The sequence below is a fragment of the Taurulus bubalis genome (genome assembly GCF_910589615.1).
Source record: "Taurulus bubalis genome assembly, chromosome: 13".
NCBI lineage: Eukaryota > Metazoa > Chordata > Actinopteri > Perciformes > Cottidae > Taurulus > Taurulus bubalis.
The window spans coordinates 19593515-19613617 of record NC_136601.1 but is presented as its reverse complement, the minus strand read 5'-3'; the positions used below and the strand labels follow the sequence as shown (position 1 = coordinate 19613617).

At 47.6% G+C, this 20103-nt stretch overlaps 1 protein-coding gene across 1 annotated transcript in view; it reads right to left on the bottom strand.

The window, feature by feature from the left end:
- The window catches only part of tenm2a (teneurin transmembrane protein 2a), a gene marked incomplete at both ends in the record, with an annotated part of 146187 nt that overhangs the window by 28682 nt on the left and 97402 nt on the right, over positions 1 to 20103 (bottom strand). Inside the window, 4 exons of the mRNA XM_079229036.1 lie at positions 974 to 1169; positions 1822 to 2027; positions 3517 to 3639; positions 15245 to 15483. Of these exons, the coding sequence (XP_079085162.1) occupies positions 974 to 1169; positions 1822 to 2027; positions 3517 to 3639; positions 15245 to 15483 (764 nt within the window). The remainder of the gene's footprint in view (positions 1 to 973; positions 1170 to 1821; positions 2028 to 3516; positions 3640 to 15244; positions 15484 to 20103) is intronic.

Below are 20103 nucleotides of genomic sequence, written 5' to 3'. Positions count from 1 at the left end.
CTCTAATTCTGCCCTCGCCGCCTCTGCCTCTCTCTACCACTCCTACTGCTGAAAGCACTCCCGCCACATATTGACAGTGAAGGATTCTTTCACTCGGCTTGACTCTTTTTATCCATCCCCCTTGTTCTCACACTCATGCCTCCAACACAATTGAAATCATTTGGGCCGCTGTTTCAGGCCCTAAAAACGTCCGATTTACAGTTTTATTTGGGATCCATCTTCATCCTTTTCACACATGCACAGACACCAAGCGATTCTACGCTCTCTGGTGTAATAAGTTGTGTTTTGTTTTTGAATGCGCACTGTCAATGTATCCCACTACGTCTTTTGGCAAAAACACATCTTTTAAACTCACTAAGCGGTCCTGCCTACTTGACAATGTTGCTATGGGTGTGTTGCTAGCGGCAACGTTGTGCACACTGGTGAGTGTTTTTGCACCCTGCGAATGTGTAAAGTCTTTGAGAAAATCTGACTGAACCGCTTCCATGTCCCAGCCATTTTACACATCAAATGTTGGCAGGTCTTTGAGAGTACGGCTGCATATGTGAAATCAAGTGGTGTCACTTGAGTCAGCAGCATCCGTTGGCGCTGAAGTTAGAGGCTGAAGTTTGAGGCTGAAGTTTGAAAGTCGAGAACAATCTGGGGGGTGTGGAGTTTGAAAGAATCAAGCTCACCTGACCTCCTCGTCTTTGCTCGAGGCTGCATTAGTCTCTACAAGCATGACACACCTTAATATATGGCCAAACTGCATCGATTCTTATTGTAAAAAAAAAAAACTGTCCATTGTGAGTCCGACAATGTTATTCTGGAGGAGTGCAATGCTAAATCGGCGGAGGGCTCTTTTGAATCAGTGTCACCGGTGATGAATAGCCTCGTCTCCTGAATGCCGGTTCTTAATATCATTTGACCTCCCCTCCCTCCTTTCCTCCCTCCCTCCCTCCAGCCACAACTACGAACGCGGACTCCGTCTCACCCATGACGTTTGTGCTGAAGGAGACCGCCTCTCTCTCCCGGCCGTCGTTGTAGAAAGCCAGGTGCCAGGCACCGGCGTCCAGGTACTGGACAAACACCGCCTCGTTGAGGATCACGGTTTGGATGCTCCTCCTCTCCCGCGGAGACTCGACCACGCTCCACTTCTCCTTCCCGTCCAGGCGCTCCATATAGTCATACTGCGGGAGAGACAAAAAAAGAAGTGTGGGGTTGAACGGAGGTGTGAATGCGAGTCTGAAATCTATGGTTCAACTACGAAGTGCTGCGGTGGCACTTTCTTTCGACTTTCAAAAAAGGACCAATAGTTGTGTATGCAGGAAGATTAAAAGATGGGGGAAGTAAGGGTGGCTGGAAAATGCTAAGGAAGCACTATGAATGCCACAGAGACATCTGTGAGGGCTGTCATTCCACAGAAAGTGTTTTTCTCTGCTGCACAGTGACCTCAACTTCATGGTCTTTCCCAGCTTAAGTCAAGCCAGGCAGCGAAAACGCTTATCCAGATGCAATTATCCCATTCTACAAATCAAATCTTCTGTTAACTGTAGTCTCTAATTAATAAGAGGCACTAAAAGTTACATTGCTGTGAAATTTAATTAAGTGTAACTCTTAAGACTAAATTAGCTTTTTCAAACAACCATTATAATGAATCACATATTAATTTTAAGTCGTCCCGTGACACTAGCAAGTTTTTCTTAATCCATTCTCCATTTCAGCTGATCAATATGAAGATAATGTGGTCCTAATGAATGGAATTATAATTGTGTGATTAGCCTATCACCCTAAAGGTGTAAAAGCGGTACAATCTAGAACTCGGAGCCAGATTTATTTCACCTGTGCGTGTGAAGGAGGCAGGCCCTTGCGGATGTACACTCCGAACAGGGCGTCCTTGCCGAGCGAGATGTTGAACTTGAGGAACTGGGGTTGTCCGAGGTGGAGCAGAGACCTCCAGAACACTCCTGGAGGCACTTCTTGGGTCACCCGCCTCCCGACCTCGGTGTTGCCCGTGTCGATGCTGCTGTTCCGGCCCGCCCACGGCCCTGGAGCGAGGGGAAAAGAAACTGCATAATCTGTGATTACGGGCATCGATTGTCAGAGTCAATAGTTAATCATCACTGTTTGCCGGAAATGAGCCGCCATAAAAATTCATGGCCATCGAATAGGAGACGACGAGCACCATTAGTTCTGCAAACAATGCGCCCGGGAGTTTGCGTTAAAATAAGTGTTGTTACGTTCGACCGGTGGGTCGCAAAATGATTCCTTTGAGACTGTGGACTTTTCCGGGCTGACAGAAGAGCAGGGCAGAGCTTTCCAAGAAGACGCGCAGACAGCATCCTGCAATCAGGTCAGTCATCTAACAGCAGAGTGTTGGGGCCCAGACACAAAAACACTGAGAGTGAGTGTGCGTGTGTGTGTGTGTTTTTGTGTGTGTGTGTGTGTGTGTGTGTGTACAGAATAGCAAAGAAATAAAAGTAACAATGAGAAGAACAACAGCAGCATCTGGCCTAGACGGCTGGGGAACACAACACAACAGTCCTCTCATTAATACAGAATACAGACGCGGAGCAGCAGTCCACACGTACCTATAGTACACGCTGTGTGTGTGTGTGTGTGTGTGTGTTACAGAGCCAGATCGAGCGAGTGAAGGAAGAATAGATAGAGAACCGCATGGGGGCCTTAAAAGAGAGAAGGCAGGAGGGTGGGTGTGGTGGGGGGACTTCTGTCTGAGATGATACAACAAGCTCGAGACAACTCAGCGGAGTGGTTAAACAGCACACACTGATAGCACAGCTCGTACTGTGTCATGAATTATGAAAATATTTTAGTTGGTGTGAGCCTGTTTGGGTGCTTGGGAAGGAGAAAAAAAATCTATCGGGTTTTAGTATGTGACGCACGGCAGACGCAGCATTTAAAAAGCCTTAAAGGATAAGACGGGCGTTCCTGTTTTCAACAAATCCGACAAAGTGCTAGTCTGTCCTTCAAATACTTCTTGACTTCCCTACCCTGTTGCACTCAGCCCCAAGCCAATTTGTTTCCACTGAAAACATGAAGAAAATGGGTTAAATTGTATTCTATTGTATTTTAGCAGTAAGTAGAGCATTTGTTGGGGACTATTTTCGGCTGTGGATTAATACACATTTGGCAAGATAATGAGTAATTACAGCACCGGGATTCTGCTCGTGGTACTTAGTCAAAATACCATCGTTATGAAAGAACGTATTACCCGACGCAACAGCGTGGCTCGCTGATGTGTTTTTATCCGTTTTTTGGACAACAATGGCGCTCTGTGACACAGAGGGAAACATCGGGTTTTCAACACACAGACGATGCTTGTAAGTAGGTTAATACACTGTTGGTTTTGGTCTTCTCAAGGGATTTGCTGACAATGTGAATATCACCAGCCTCATCCTTTTCGGTGGCGGGCTGCAATGTGTTGCCGCCCGAGCTCTACATGCAGTGTGTGGACTCTTGCGTGTGGATGGGGGCGGGGGGGATGTGGTGTGTGTGGGTGTGTGCTGTAGTTCGTACCTCTGCCTCCAGAGGGCAGCGTGGCCACATCGCTGTTGACAGGCAAGCCAGCTCCCAGTCCGTTGTTTAACACCGGGCCGTCGGAGGCCTTGAGCTGCCATGTCAGACCCAGCAAGTTGATCGCTGTACACCAAGGGATGGAGAGAGAGAGAGAGAGAGAGAGAGAGAAGAGGAGGGAGTGTGAGGACATATGACAGTGATATACTGATGTGATTTATGTTTTATCATAAAAAGCCACACTTGAAAGCTCATCAAGACAAAGAAATACAGGAGGCCAAACCTCCGAGTCTGATCTGTCATGAACACGACAACGGGTGCCTTTTATAGCAGCGCTGCTTCCCCACTCGTGTTAATGCATAGCAATCAAAAAGCACTGCCAACAACGTGGCACGTAACCGACAGCACGGAAACCGAGGCAAGTCTTACAAAACAAGACAATTAAAAACCATAAGGATCCTTTTTTTAATTTTTCTTCTCCCCTCAACCTCTCACAATCTTCTTTCAACCTGACAGCATCTCCGGCTTTTATCCGGAGGCCTTTACACCGCCTCGCAGGGAGCGAGTGACAGATTGCTCTCTGAAGAGATCGCTGTATGACTCTCCCCTTTTCTCTTCTCCTCTTCTTTTGTCCTCTGTTTGTGTTACTGCGTGCTGGCTGGTGGGATGTGACTGCTCCGGTGTGTTCGCTCTTCACTTTGTCAGCTCTTTGCTCTCATCCCTCCTTAGCTCGCTGCCAAAGCGTTGCCCGCTGTGGATGCTCTGCGTTTTGCTGGGGGACTATATTTACAGCTGTGGATTAATACCCCGTTCGGCACGCTGGTGGGTATTTACAGCGCTCGGGGACTCGGCGTGCCTTTGAGTCAAAATAAACTACAAGCGCCCCGCGTTCGTCGCAATGACAGAACACGTTATGTGCGCCCTTTCGCCCATGATTGAAAATGCACAATATGTTATAGGAGAGGCACAATGCGCCTGCTGTGTTGTATATATACATGAACACTGGGATGTGAGCTTCGGGGAGGCACGCGGCGTGGATGCGTGATCGTGTACGATGCATTATGGAGGTGTTATTGCGTCGGCCTTATCCCCGCCACATGAGCCCTATAACACCTCGGAATCAATTTCCCTGCTCTCAAATTCTATCTCCACTTGCCCAGTTTCTGCACACACAGGGATGAGTGGAAAAAGAAGTTGCAAGAAAAGGAGAGACGCGGCTTTAGGAATTGCTGCCGGGGCAGACTCATTCTCACACCCACCCCTCCATGTCCCGTCTCTCCTCCCTCCCGCTCCCCTCTCTATCTGTTTCTTTGTTTCTACCCTTTTTATGTATCTTTCGCTCGTCCTCCCCTCCCTCGCTCCTGGTCAAAGGAAAGCGCTGACACCTCGACTGCCGCCCGGCCTCCACTGTCAGCTCTTTTTTTTTTTTGGGGGGGTGCGGGTGTAGAGAGCAAGAGAGACGGAGCGAGAATGAGAGGAACTACTGTGTCCTTCCTTCCTTCCTTCCTTCCTTCCTTCCTTCCCGCCCCCCGTCTCTCTCCTCTACACCTCTCGCCCTCTCCTCTCTCATCACGCTGACCTTCATTCCTCTCCCTCTTTTCCTTTTAATTCACCCTTCCCTCCCCCCCCCCCCCCCCCCTTCTTCTTCTCGTCTTATCTTTGCCTGTCCTTCCTCCTAGATAACGCAGACATGCATCCGCGCACACATTCAGGCGCACCCACGCGCAAAGATGCTATCGCGGGGAAGCAGTCGATGGAAAGATTACCAATTGAATCGGCAGGAGACAGTAAGCGCATAGTGAGTCTTTTGTGACGGTGCTCTCCATCTAGGTCATGCCCAAGAACACATCGGGCAGCCCTTTAGTTAGCTGTGTACGTCTGCTCATTGTGTGCGTTTGAGGGGGCCAGTGCACACGTATGGTTTTCCAAAATGAGGTTTTTCTTTTTCTGTCTGTGGGCGGTTGCGAGAAGTTGACAATAGATGGCACTCTTACTCCTTGGCGACAAGAGCACAGAAGCCAACGCTTTGTCAACAGGTTTCTTTTGCAGCAACACAAAGAGCAGGAGAGACAGAGAGCGAGCGAGAGAGAGAGAGACGGAGACAAAGAGAGACACACGTGTTATCATTTTCCTTACGACCACCATCCCGCATTCTTACAACACTTCTGACTTTGTTAGGGTGTAATTTTAGCCAAAATGAAAAATTTATGTATTTAACATTGTGTTGCCATGATTTTAAGCGTTTTCTTTTCGGATCGTAATTGTCGTAATTACTGTTTTCAAGCAGCATTGGAAGGCTTTATTAAATGCCATGCCAATGAAGACAATCTGCATTGAATTCGACTGACAGATACGAGGAGAACAAGAGAGATAGTCTGACTGGGGCTGCGTTCCTTTTTAATCTCCCTCTTCTCTCACACACACACACACACACACACACACACACACACACACACACACACACACACACACGCATGTACACACATGGAAAGATCACAGAGAAACAGGTTTAACAAGCAAACGAGTTGGATTAAAAATAGATCTGTTGCTTCGAGAGCTTTTTTTTCTTCTTATTTTTTATGTAATCTCGATGCATAATTCAGAGAGGCAAAGTGCTTGCCAGTATCATCTGCAAACGACAGCATCTGAAACAGCGGCAGCAGCACACGTGATCCTGTGATGAAACGAGGAGAAATATGGACGGAGTGATGGACAGAGGGACGAGGACCGGGGGTCAGGGGGGGTCGCGAAGAAGTCGCGCCAAACCTCGGCAAGGGAGGAGGAGAGCAGGAGAGGAACAGAGAGAATACTGGAGGACAGAGAGGATCTGAGAGAATATTAAAGAACATATAAGATCCCCTGAGGATGATGAAAAGAAAGAAGAAGAAAAAAGCAGGGAAACAGGCTCCGTGATGATGATGATGATGATGATGATGAGGCTGCAGACAAGATAGGATGAGATGAACAAGGGCCCCTATGGACGGATGAGTGGCCCTGCGTCGCGTTGACTGGCTGGGTGAGAAAAGATGGCGGTGATTCATCCTCTGACGGTAAGTGGTTCTCAACGCAGGCAATCAGACAGAAATACAATGCTCACGTGGGCTGCGAGTGTTTTTGGGAAATATGTATACGTCTCAGAGTTAAAGGGTGCAAAATGGATTTCTGCATGAGAGGAGAGAGAGCGAGAGCGAGAGAAAGAGAGAAAGGTGACTTTGTGGGCAGACTGTGCTCTGAGTGTCCCCAGACTGGAAGATATTGTATCACCATCATTCTGTTCTCTGGAACACGCTCCAACTGTTCAAACTCTCTCGCTCCTCCTCTGTGTTCTCGCCCTCCTCTGCCTCCGCCTCCATCATATAATGGCGTATTTAGAAGGCGCCGTCTCCCTTTGGCTCCCTTTGCCCCGAATTGCACTGCTCCTAATTGCACCAAAGGCAGGAGAATGGCCCCTTGCATGCTTTCGTATGTAATCGCTCGCAGTGCGACCAAGATTACACAGAGCGTGATGACACACACACCACACACACACACACACACACACACACACACACACACACACACACACACACACACACACACACACACACACACTTTTCTTTTGCCATCTCCCTTGGCCGTCCTGGTAAATGCATATTAACTGTTCTAATTCGCCACTAAATTAACAACTCTGACCTCAATTAGGGCGGTAATTGTGGCTGAGACCAGCCCCGCCCATCCTCGGCCCGGCTGCTAATTGGTTTAGGAAGCCTCCCCATCTCCCCCATCTCCGAGGCCCTCATTTAGCGAGACATTCGGCTGTCCAGAACAAACACATCTGCATCCACCTGAGACGACGCACCTTGCGTATTTTTTTGTATCGCTCGCACCTTTCTCCTCCCCGCCATCTCTGCGGCAAATGGGGTGGGGTGCAAACACGGAGGGAGCGAGACTGAGGCACAACAAAAATAAAAAGCTGCACGTTGCCTCGGCTGCTCAATATTCAAGCCATTTGGGATGTTTTCTTTGAATTTACCACACAATATCCACTTATGTAGTCTATAAATAAAGCGGGCTTGTCTCTCAGATACGTTTTTTTTAAGGCGCTGCTCGCTGAGATCATTTAGAGTCTCAGACAGAGGGATGGGGGCGGCAGTTGGCTGCTGCCCTCGGGGGGTCATAGACACTGAGAGAGACAATTTGTCTGCTCCTGTGTGTGTGTGTAGGTGTGTGTGTGTGTGTGTGTGTGTGTGTAGGTGTGTGTGTATATGCGGATGCATGCTTAAAATCGCACGGTATTAACAACAAGTGCATGCACACACACACACACACACACACACACACACACACACACACACACACCAACCCCCGGCGGGACCTCCTCACCCAGCTGATGCAACTGAACTGTAATTGACTGCAATACAAAAGGTTATGTGAGTTTTTCTCGCAGCTCCCACCTGCAAAACAGCGTCTGGCGGAGAAAAAAACGGCAACTCACTCAATCACGCAGCAGAAATGGCTTCCTTATTGGCACTGAGATATTGAGACAGCCCGACGCAGATGTAGCTGCGTGCGTGCACGTGCGTGTGTGTGCGTGAGTGTGTGTGTGTGTGTGTGTGTGTGATGGGGCTAAATGAAAAGAGATGTGAATCTGAGTGATGTCCTCCTTTCTGAATCCTCATTTCCTCTTCAGATATCTCTACCCTAACCCCCCTCCACCGCCCCACCCCTCCCTGCGCCTTCTCTTCTCCTCATCAACCCACTCTCCCTCGTCTCATCCCTTCCTACCTCGGTCCTCTCCCTCTCATCGATCTGTATTAGAAACAGGATATGAGGAACTATGCTATCTTATCGCAGATCAGAGAGGGAGAGAGAATGAGCGAGGGAGAGAGACGGGGGAAGAGTCCGCTCGGGAGGCCAAGAGACGGGGGAGGCTGAAAGAAAATAAGAGAGGGGGGAGAGGAGAAGAGAGGACAGACACTGCTTCCTCCCGCTCTGCCTCCATCCATCTCCTGCTTCCAACACAGGACCAGTGAAGCACCATGGGCCTAATTCGACTAACGATTGGGCCCAGATAAGACCCGCACTAATGAATGAATGATTGAGGAAATAAATTAATGAAATGATGCGCGCGGTGCAAACGCTCGGCTGCGAATTCTGGATTCCTGCACAACATCAAAGCAAAGAATAGATCCTCCACAGCACGGAGAGAAACTCCAGGTAAACAGACAGAAAGTCACAGGACGAACATTGATGTTTCCGTCGTGTACTGGCTGAACAAGCGTGCACTGGGATTTGTATCACCTGGCCCGTGCTGCTGACCCATTTATCCCTCTGGTGCAGATGGCATAGCACCTTGTGCCGGTCCTGGCCATGCCCTGCCCTCTTCCTGGACCGGCGGCGTGTGGTAAGATCCTAACCTTTATCAGTGCGACAGGCCCTGCTGCTAGGGACACACGCTCCCCGTCTGATCCTTATGCCCAGGTTCCTGCATTCACCATATGCCCTCGCCTCACCTCACCTCAGCACACACACACACACACACACGCCAAATGTATATGGACGCACACCCACACTGGCATGGGCGACACATCCTGACCTCTAGCTGTTCCACTTCGGATCGGCAGACGGGAAGCCACATGCAGAGTGAGAGGGGACTTTGGGGTCAAGGAGCTGGCTTTGGAAGGCAGCCACAATGTGAGAGACCTGCAGGTCCGACACAGCAGTCCACACACTCACGGGCTCACAGGTTTTATTTCTTTTTAAAAAAGACAAGATAAAAAAAAACTTGGGCCAGAACCCCCGAGGGTTTTGCGAGATAAAGCGGAGGAGTCCAGAGATGATTGATAAGATAGATCAAATATATTTCTGCTAAAAAAGGATATTTTTCTGATTTAGTTTTCAACGAAAAATGAAATGAGTTTCACTTCTTCAGGCATTTAATACACTATTCAAATGAAGCAATCCAAGAAGGGAACGCCACTCATATAACCTTTGATCAGGGGTCACTAGTTCACTTTAAAAAGGTAAAAAAAAAAATAGAAAATCCATTAAAAACATTGAAAATACAATTACAAAAAAACATAAACAACACTTTTCTCTCGATTTTTCTTTTTGTCTTCAAATTCCAGAGGCATGTAACTAAGGCAGTGGGTTGAGACTCCCCACAGGGTCGCTAAAATAAACCTGACAGGTTGTAAGATGATTAAAAAAGGTGGGAAAGAAGAGGGGGGAGGGGTCTGCCTCAAAGACAAATGACTTGATTTTTGTCAAGACTTTCCTTTTTTGTACTGTGAAATTAAAAAATTGTTTCACCTCCGCAAGCCTCTGAAAACTATTCAAACTATAGGACTGTCTTGTGACCAAATCAGGCCAGAGGCGTATCCACTTCCTCCGGTGCTCTTGCTTGGGACGCACTCATCTTGGGACTTGAACTTCAAGTCGAAGTTACGTTTCTGCGCCTTGCACGGTCGTGACGATATTGCGTTGAGAAAATCTCCACACATTCCACAGACACACAGACATTACACACCTCTTCTGTAGTAGTTCCTCCATGTACACACACACAGACTCACAAGGTGAAAACAAAACCAGCGTTGCTCTCGCAGCCGGTAATGAAACAATCCAAGAAAGGAACATCACACTTTGGCTCAACGGCTTGCAAGTGTTAGAAATATAACCTGTGTTAACGGGGTTCGCTTGCTTGTATAGATTGATTCACCAAAAATGGGGCCAAATCTGAGAAAATCTGTTAAAACTAAATAACACGTAATCTGCAATGCATTGCATGTTTCCCCCCCTATTTTTCTCTTCATGTTCTATTACTTGAAGCATGTCCTGAGACAGTGGCTAACCAGTGTCTTAATAAGATAAAGATGAGGAATACAAATCATGTTTCTGCATCAAAAACATTGCAATACTTCCGTGCCTTGATTCCTTTATTTCGACATAATGAATAATTAACTATTCAATTCCAAGAGGGGAACATTACTCTTTGGTTGGATGCTCTGAACTCATAGAGGAGGCACTGCTTTGCTTTGAAAGGTCAAAATGAATTGGGATCAACTTCATTAAGCTGTCAATGTTGCAGAAAGACATTATTTATTGTAGAACGTGATAATCAGTGTCTTTGTGTGTCAGGAAACATTTCATTTGGAGGCATGGTGACGTGAAATCTCGGGGGTACAATGGCTTGGTCCTGTTTTTTATAAATTTAATCAATGTGATGTGATAAGTGTCTCAGGTGTTTTGAATAGTGCCTCTCCTTTTTGATTGGTTGTGAGAGCCTGGGGCTTTAGTATAAAGGTGCGTGGTTTCACGTGCCCGACAAAAGGCCGAGGCATCTCTAATAAACTCAGTGCTGACAATGTACGAGAATTCAACCTTTTCTTTCGTATTATTAAATGTTCCTGTGCTCCTGTCTGGTGTGCAGTAGATGACGCTCAGACAGAAAATAATCTTGTTTAAGACAGAGTACAAATCTGTGAACACACTCTCCTGAAATGCCACAGTTAGTTCTTCTAGGTGATCACTTTGGCGGTGCAGCCAGCGTATTCTGATTAATGACAAAAATGTGCACATTGTTTAAAAAAAAAAAGAGAAATTTATGCAAACTCTGATTACATTAATACCCAGTGTATTTTGGCAGAGCTCTACATCTCTGAGCAGTAAAAATCATTAACGCGTTATTATGTAAGGGAGCGTCGTTATGAACGCACTGAAGTGAGGCGCTTATAAGCGGGAAGAATGGGCAGTAAGCGATTGTGATCAGTCTGGTACAGCGAGACAGCAATGATGGATGGAAAGTGGTCGGCTCAGAGGCATGAAGGTCACACTCGATGACAGTGTGTGTGTGTGTGTGTGTGCGTGCAACCGTGTGTGTGTGTGTGTTTAATCAATAGACAGGAGAGCTGAGAGCAAGACTAAAAATACACTGTGTGTGTGTGTGTGCACGTTTGTGCGCTCTCATTCATCAGCGGTGACAATACCATGTGGAGTGTGCCACTGTGCCTGACAAATTCAGCCATCACACGCGCGCGCGCACACACATTTACACGAGACACCCCCGCGAAGGTGACACCGGCGCCCCGCGAGCGAGTTTGCTCATTGCAGTCAAGGGCACACCTGTGTCTGTGTGAAAACAGTCCACCTGGACTCTGACACGTCCTCCATCCTCTCCGGCCTTCTCATCTCCTTGCTAACCACGGTGCAGCTCTTCTCCTGTCGGTTTCCTCTCTCCTCGTGCATTTCCTGTCCTTCTCCTGTCTTCTCGCTTCGGACTTATATATTGTCGTCACCCCCCCTGTTCTCATCCTCCGCTCTCTCTCTCTCTCTCTCTCTCTCTCTCTCTCTCTCTGTCACACTGCCTCTGTTCTTTGCTCGCTGTGATCAATTAGGAGACATTCGTCCCACAGATATTTGCAGGTGACAGGACATCAGGAGGCCACGCTCTCCTTCATCTCTCCTCCCTCTGCCCTCGGTCTCTCACTCCCCTCCAGTCGGCTCTCCTCCTCTTTCCCCGGCAGTGAAAACAACAGACCACTCTCCTGTCTCCCCCCTCAATCTCGCTCTCTCGTCCCTTGAGGTGTCAACTGTGACATATCAGCCTCAGCCCTGCTCCTCTACCATCCTCTTCCTCTCCCCTTTACGTCCTGGCCACCTGCTGACAGCGACGCATCTCCCTTCCTTCCCTCTGCCCTCTCTGCTCTAACTCTATCGCACCCCTTCCTTTTTTCCCCCCCTTCTTCTTCTTCCTCCCCTCTCCCTTTCGTCTCCCTCTATCTCACTCTCTCCAGGTTGCCGTACACAATGACGGGCCCGTCATCCCTCCTTGTATGCCAGCCGCTCACCTGTATCCTAGCAACCACCTCTCCTTTGGCTCCGGCGCTCCATGCGGAGCAAGCAAACAAGACGCCAGGGGAATGGAGAACAAGCACTCGCGTTTATCCTCCTCCCTCCATCCGTTCAGTCATTCCTTCACACGTAAAGACAAGGCCATACTCCGCTGGAGTTGGGAGCTAAATGCGTTAGCCGAACACACAAATGAACTCTCTCAAACTCCCACATTTTTTAACGGATATGCAGAGACACACAGCTGCATGTGTTTATTCCATGTTGTGCATCCATGCGTGCGTGTGTTTTTTTTATCATCATTCTAACAGTAGGACACAGCGAATAAGCTTCAAAGAGATAACATCTATGGTACTCCTGAAGCATGCTGAGTCCAGCCTTTCTAAAAGGTTCTCCGCGTACACGTGTTTTTCTAGAAGATTGTCCAGCGCTTTCTGAAGCTTCATTTATGGCCTTGAGACGCACGAAAGAAAAATATAATACAAAGTTTAGTTTTGAAGGCCAGCGAGCCCACAAAAGTATGCTATCTGGCGCACACGTTGTCGCACACACAGGTAGTACGCACGCACATACGCTCCCACGCGCACGCACAAAAAGAAAAATGCTGTTCAGGCACATGTGTCTTGGTGTAATTTATGAGCGGGCTCCTGGGCGGACGCCTCAGAGGGGTCCTCTTCACGCTGCATGGCTCTGGGTGCTCTGCACAATCCCCCCAGTGAGTGTTGGGCTTCCTCACACACACACACACACACACACGTAACACACAAACAAGGCTCGACAAAATCCCCCTTATGAGCAGTGAACTCTTCCGACCGAGACTCGCTGCACGATTAACGCTACAAAAAGCTAGGTAAACACAAGGGTTTCAGGCTTGGCAGCACTGCTACAGCTCTGTTCTGCACTGACTAAACACCGGAGCCAAACATTTCCTTACAGCAGCTGAAAAAAAGGAGCCCCACAGTTAGCAAAAGTAATACTGTAATGACAATAAAGTATCATTACAGCCTCCTTCAGCTTACCGAATTATAGGCACTTGCACAATTACGCTGCACTGACGTCTGGCATACAATGAAACAGTAAATACGCAGAGAGAGGAGCTTAAAGGGAAACGTCCTCACACTGATATCCATTAAAACAATGCAGCATTGTACAGCCTGGTACATTCACACTGTATTGGGACAGCATGTGCACCGGTCTTATTTTTAGCTATAAAAAGTAATTTACTATTACGGCTAAAAAGCTAATGCTAATAATTATCAAGACAGATTAACAACACAGTTAACAAGTTGTATGTGTGTGGGAAGTACCCAGATGGCGCACTAACACTGATGTAGTGGTAAAAAAAAAAAAAAAGTGCAGATAAAGCAAGTAATTATGTTCTCAGACATACAAAGTTTTGAATTATTTTCCTCATTAGTTCCTTTATCAGCTTCATATTATTAACAATTACATGTTCTCTGATGAAAACAAATATCTGTGTCATTGCATTCCCAGAGTGAGCCCCGGACGCTGCCAATAAAAATAAGATGGAGGGTTTTGTGTACGCTCTTACGCTCCACTACATCTCTGCCCTCAAGTATGAGCGGGGAAGGTCCTTCCTCCCTCTCGCCACTCCTCTGCTCGGCTCCATATGTGGCTGTCCAGCGCAGTGTGACCGCGCAAAGCTCAGGAGAAGACGGATCGGTCTGTGTGCCCCAGGGCGAGGGGGCCTTGGTCTGCTCTGGAGGACGCGCACTGCTCTCAAGGGCACTCACACAACGGGGTACACAAAAGCACGCACGCACACACACACACACACACACACACACAGACTTAAGAGTGCACGTGTGCTTTTTGAAAACATCCCGGCTTGCAAGCTGAAGTGCACGGAGCTCACGGATACACACACGCACATGGAGATGGATGGCGATGTATATATATATAAATATATATATATTTATAAATAATGTAAAATTGTATTAATAATGTATGTAGAGGAGATAAGAAGGTTGTTCTTTCTGCTGATGCCACTGTTTCCTAAGATCCCCCATCTGTTGCCTCTAGTCTCTGGGGTAGGAGGCCAATCAAGGGCTCGGTGACACATCTGCCTCCTCACACACACACTCACGCACACGCACACACACACACACACACACACACACCCATGCACACAAACACAGCCAAACATACATAGATGTTCTGTTCCTCCTCTTTCTATTGTCTATCCCTCTCTCTCTCTCTCTCTCACACACACACACACACACACACACACACAGGCCTGCATTCTCCTGTCCAGTGAACCAGGTCAAGAGGGGATAAAAAAAAACCTTGCCCACGCACACACACACTCCCCTCCGCGCTGCTCTTTCTCTCTCTCCTCCCGTCAGATCAACCAGAAGCCAGCCATCACAATCTCCTCCCGAGGTGCTCGCTAAGTGCTCTCCTCTGAGCATCTGCCGTTCCTTTAAGTATGACTATCGCGCATTGGCTTCAGATCAGTGAAGAGGCTTCCGCTCCCCTGCTGGGTGAGTCAGGGATTCCTATCTTAACGATACCTGCTCCCGTAATAAAAATAAAAACACAGCCACAGTATGCTGTGGCGTGTGCATCTTCCTGCCTGTCTGCCTGGCTGTTTGCTGATGCAGAGTGGAGGCCAGGGGCCCTTGGCTGAGTCTCATTTTGACAGTGCAGTACGAGGCTGCAGTGACAACCCTCGCACCTCGAGAATCTGCTTTGTGTTTACAGCGGGCTGTTGGCTTCACTGTGGTCCGGGATGAATACAGATAAGAGCAAAGTTCATGTGCTACGGGTCAGTGCAGAAACAAAGAGGGCTAACCTGAAAAAGGTGTGACTAAGCATGTGTATTCAAAAGAAATGATGAAAGTATCCTATTCATGAACAACATGTGGTGCGTGATATCGCTTACCGATGAAGTAGGACAGCAGGACGGCCAGCAGGGCGGCAGCTGCGATGGCTGTCACCGCCGCACATTTCCAGCTGCAGTACTTGGACGGCTTCTTGAGCTTGAAGGCCGAGCGGGAGAAGGTGTTTCTGGGTAGCAGGCGAGGGGGCGGAGAATACACGGTTCCCGAGGTCAGGGGGTAACCGGGGGAGGAGCTACTGAAGAGAGGGGTGGTCCCTGACGACGTCTTGAACAGGAAGTGCCTGTAGAGGGAAAAAACACAGGAGAGGAACAAGGTCATCCTACAGGAAAAGAAAAGATGTTGTTACGGTTTGTGTTACTGTGTTATGAGTCGATTCTGGGCGGTTGAAAAAGAAGGACGCTCTGGTCGAGAGGTAAACATGTAGCGGACACACCACAGTGCCGCCCAATCAGAGTCCAAGCGACAGGGTCACATATGTGCAAGCTTCTGTCCAATTTCTCTTTCCGATGAACCCTTCCTGCCATATGGGTTTGAACATCCTTGAACTGATTGTGTCTCCGTTTCAGCCTGTTCCAGTCCAAGGTCTCTTTTTAACCTCCACCTGCTACACTCTTTTTTTTTCCATTCCGTCGTTTCGCCTCCGCTCACCCCACTTACGAGGCGCCTCGTTTCTGCACTCGATGGCTTCGGAGGATCACTGCCGTCCACCTTTTCCTGTCCTCTTTGCCCTAGTGAGGTCAGAGCTCAGAGAGGATAAAAGAAGGATTTGAACCATCATCCCTTTGCTCATATTACCCATTATCTCTGATATCGCTGCACCTGCTCACCCAACGTCTCCTTCGCTACTCTCCCTCCCCCTCCCATTGTTCATGCTATCATTTTCCTTCCCTCTCCTGCAACTCCACTCTTTCCCACATACATTTATACATCTCCCTGTTCCTTTTTTTTTCTTTTCTTGTCTCCTTCTCCTCTTGTAGGAACATTGTTGCCATGGTACGGAAATGCTCTCAAGAAACTTTTCAAGGACATAATAAGAGCAACTTCAGTGCCACCTTTTCGACATCTTTCGCGACACCCACACGGGGCCCGAGGAGCTGCCCCTACACAGACAACAGGTGCTTCCTCAGAAGAAAGCCCTCAGGTGAATGTGACCGATCAGAGGAGGCGAGGTCACTCCATTGCAACAAAGATGACTGAGGCGAGGGAGTTATTTGTCTGCTTTTGTGTGTGTGTGTGTGTGTGTGTGTGTGTGTGTGTGTGTGTGTGTGTGTGTAGTAGTAGTAGTAGGTGGTGGTGGTGCTCAGGCGTTTCTGTCTTTGTGAGTTTCTGTTCTTTGAAGGGAGGACATTTCTGCAAATAAAGGACATTTTGTCTGGTTCTCCTCATTTCTGCTTGAGGGCTGCAGCCACATTTAAGGCATGTTGTGATGTTTAAACAGCAATTCCTGTTATTACAAAATGTTCTTATTTAAGTAGTTTTATCCATCATTTACCAGTTATGATAACAATAAACAAGCATCTGTCTTGATATTCTCAAACACTCTATTTGGAGGCAAAACCAAAATACTGGCATGAATAAATAATTGCACAGGAAAATTGTAGGCCAAAGTAGAACCATGAAGTCAGTCCTGGTTACGAAGCAGGCAGCAACCTCTGGGTCTGAACAGTGAACTGATTAAACTTGCCTTCTCTCCACTGGCCATCAGGGGCGACTCCTCTGGTGGAAAAGGAGGTCTGATTGCGTTGAAGTCTTTGAGAAAATCCCCCTACTTCTCACTTGATTTATTACCTCAGTAAACATTGACACATGTGGTCTCAATTATTTTGGTGGCCTAAATAAATGTCTTGTTTAGCACTTTGGGTTGTACTTAGCTCCGGCCTCTCGTGAAAAAAAAAAACAAGATGGCGATGGCCCAAATGCCAAACGCGAGGCTTCAAAACGTCCTTAACGAGCCATTATGGAATTAGCAGCATTGTTAGGCTAACTTTACTGCTATCAAGGACACATAGCTAACGCTAATGTTAGGCATTGCCAATTGTTTAATGATTTACGACATAACATTGTTAACATTGTCTAGGGCTCATTGATTTCATGTGTGCAAAGTTAATTATCTAGTGCTGCCTCTTAGCTAACGTTGACTTAAACATTAGCTGGCTGAGGGACGTTAAAGCTGGCATTCACTTACTCTTCTTTGTCTTCCTTCAAATGTGGAATGAGGTTGAACATTCTTGTGTCTGTCTGCCATTTCTTTGTTTTACATATGTAAGTTCAGCATTTACAGCATTTACTAGATATCATGTTTTGTCTGTGCTGCTACATTCACTTCTTGTACTGACACATTTCTTTAAATATTTTAGCTTTGGGAGGATACCTAGTAATTCCAAGTAAAAAGACTGCAGTCCAAGTAAAGTCACGAGTCATTTGTAAGTCACAGTTGAGTTCATCTTCGTTTTCTTTATCAAGTGGAGACAAGTGGATACCAGCTTTGTAACTCGCGTCTGCCTCTTGAACAAGACACGTGACTGACATGGAGTGTCCTCAGAAGTGAAGTCATACAAACAGGTGTGTGCGTGCACAAATGTGTGTGAGTGCTCTGCTCTTCCTTCTGGAGCTCACTGTCTCTTTTATTCAGACGAGGCTATCGTCGGACCAGCGGTAATGACACAGGCAATTTAGAATAATGCTTAACTGCACTTTGCCGTGAGGTCTCCTATCCTTGTGATGCCTTTAATAACAGCTGTTTCATAACAGCGTGTCTATCCGTGTGTCTTCTCTTCTTAAACACAGTTGGTGAAAACAGGTGATGAGCTCAGAGCATAAAGATTTGGTTTGGGAGCACCGCTTCACTCTCGATCAATTATTCAGCCAGTCTGTGCTCTGTGCTCTCTCATTCTCTCTCTCTCTCTCTCTCTCTCTCTCTCTCATCTCACGCCACTGATTGTTCGATTCTTCTCATTTTTCCTCCTCCACCTCTTCTCTACTCCTTTCTCCCCCTTTACCTGTCAGGTACGCTGCGTGACACCAAGGAGAATAGAGGAAGGAGAAGAAGAGGGAGGGGGGGGGGTTGGGGGCGACAACCTCTAGACGCACAGAGGCTGAATGAGCGCAAGGAGTTGGCACGCAAAGAAACATGAGGTTATTGTCTAAAAATACCACCCGCTCAGTGTCACAGCCCTAAATTTGAATATGCATGCACAAAACCTACAGGTTTGCAAATGCAAGGGCGCGTGTGGAAGGCATGTGTATACGCACAAACACACACACACACACATTCCAAGGTCAACCAGCATGTGTCTTCGCTTCAACACATTTTCACAGCCACTCTGTGATGGCAAGGCCAGCGGTAATTAATTCCAATACCCCTCATGTGTGCACGTATGCAAGAAGGAGGTGATCTGGTCAATTACTTGCCTTCCGTGCGGCGCCATTTGTACGCGACTTAATGTGCTGGTATGCATTTGAACGCGGGGGCCCCAATAATTCATTTCATTTCCTGGCTCCGTTTGTTTGTGTGCAGAAGCTCCACGGCGAACTTGGTGTGGGATGGGAATATGTGTCTATGGGCCACACTAATTACGAGTAGGAATGGAAAGTGTCTAATGTGCTCTGGGGAGGTAATTGACATTGATTTATGTAGAGGAGGACTATGGAGGGGTTCTATCATAGCAGGCAGCCGGCAATCACAATTCTGTATCATTAGGGCCGGGGTGTGTGTTTGCTCGCATCCGTGTGTTCGTGTGTGAACATTGTGGGATTTTTTTTTGACAGTGGTCCAGCATGGAAACGTCACACATAATTAGAGAGGGCTGACAGAGACCCCTCCCCTCCTCCCCTTCCTCCTTCTTCCACTGAGCTGCCAGTAGCACCCCACTCCCCCCAACCCCCCACCCCCATGAAGTCTAACCATTGCTACCTCGCTGTCATGCATCCTGTCTTGCACATGCAACCCACACACGCTCACACATACTTGCAGAACTAGCAAGCACTAACTCACACACTGACACACATTTGCACAGACTCAGACATGGGCACCCGCCCGCCCACGCACGAACAATAAAAATCCATGTGGGTTTTCTTTCGCGAGATTGCCCTGTACGTGCTGCTAAGCATTTCATTTGCATCCTCGCGGAGCGAAAAAGTGACCTCAGAGAGGGATAGAGGATGGAGAGGGAGGCTATAGACTGGACGGCAAACAGAGAGAAAGGGAGGGTTTGTTCACTCCATTCCAACCCTGTCCCCCATCGAGAGAAAGAGAGGACCTGGACAATTAACCACAGAACAGAGAGCATGCTGGGTAATTAGCAGGAAGTCAAAGCTCGCATTCCCCTTGAGCGAGCGAACTTGCGTGCTTTCGTGAGCACACACGCACACACTCTTCATTTTCTCAGCTCTCACAAACATGTGGTTGCTTCGGATAGCGCTATGAGAATAATCATCAGAGGTAGAGAACAATTAGCGGAGGTTGGCTCGGCGTGGGGTGACTGAAAAAAAAATGAAAACGGTCAGATCTCAGAATGAAACAAAAGGCTCGGGGATCGGAGGAGGCTCGAGGATGGCGTCGTGAGAATTGTTCCCCGCTACAATTGTAGAAAACAACAATCGGCAGATGGACACAGTATAATGGGCATTCATTCGCCGAGTGTTGCTTTGAAGGAGGACAGGGAACAATGAGTTCTGAGTGATATGTGTAAAAAGCAAAAATGTACAAAGCATAATCTTGAATTTAGCAGAGATTTTATGAAGAAATGCTTTACATTTAGGGAACGGTGCACTCAAATGACGGCAGCTTTTTTTTTTTGTGAAGGCGCCCCACATCCCCCGCACTACCTACACTAACATCCAAGGGAAATCATTACATTTCTTTTTTTATGAAATACAATATTAGGCTTATTAAGCTCCA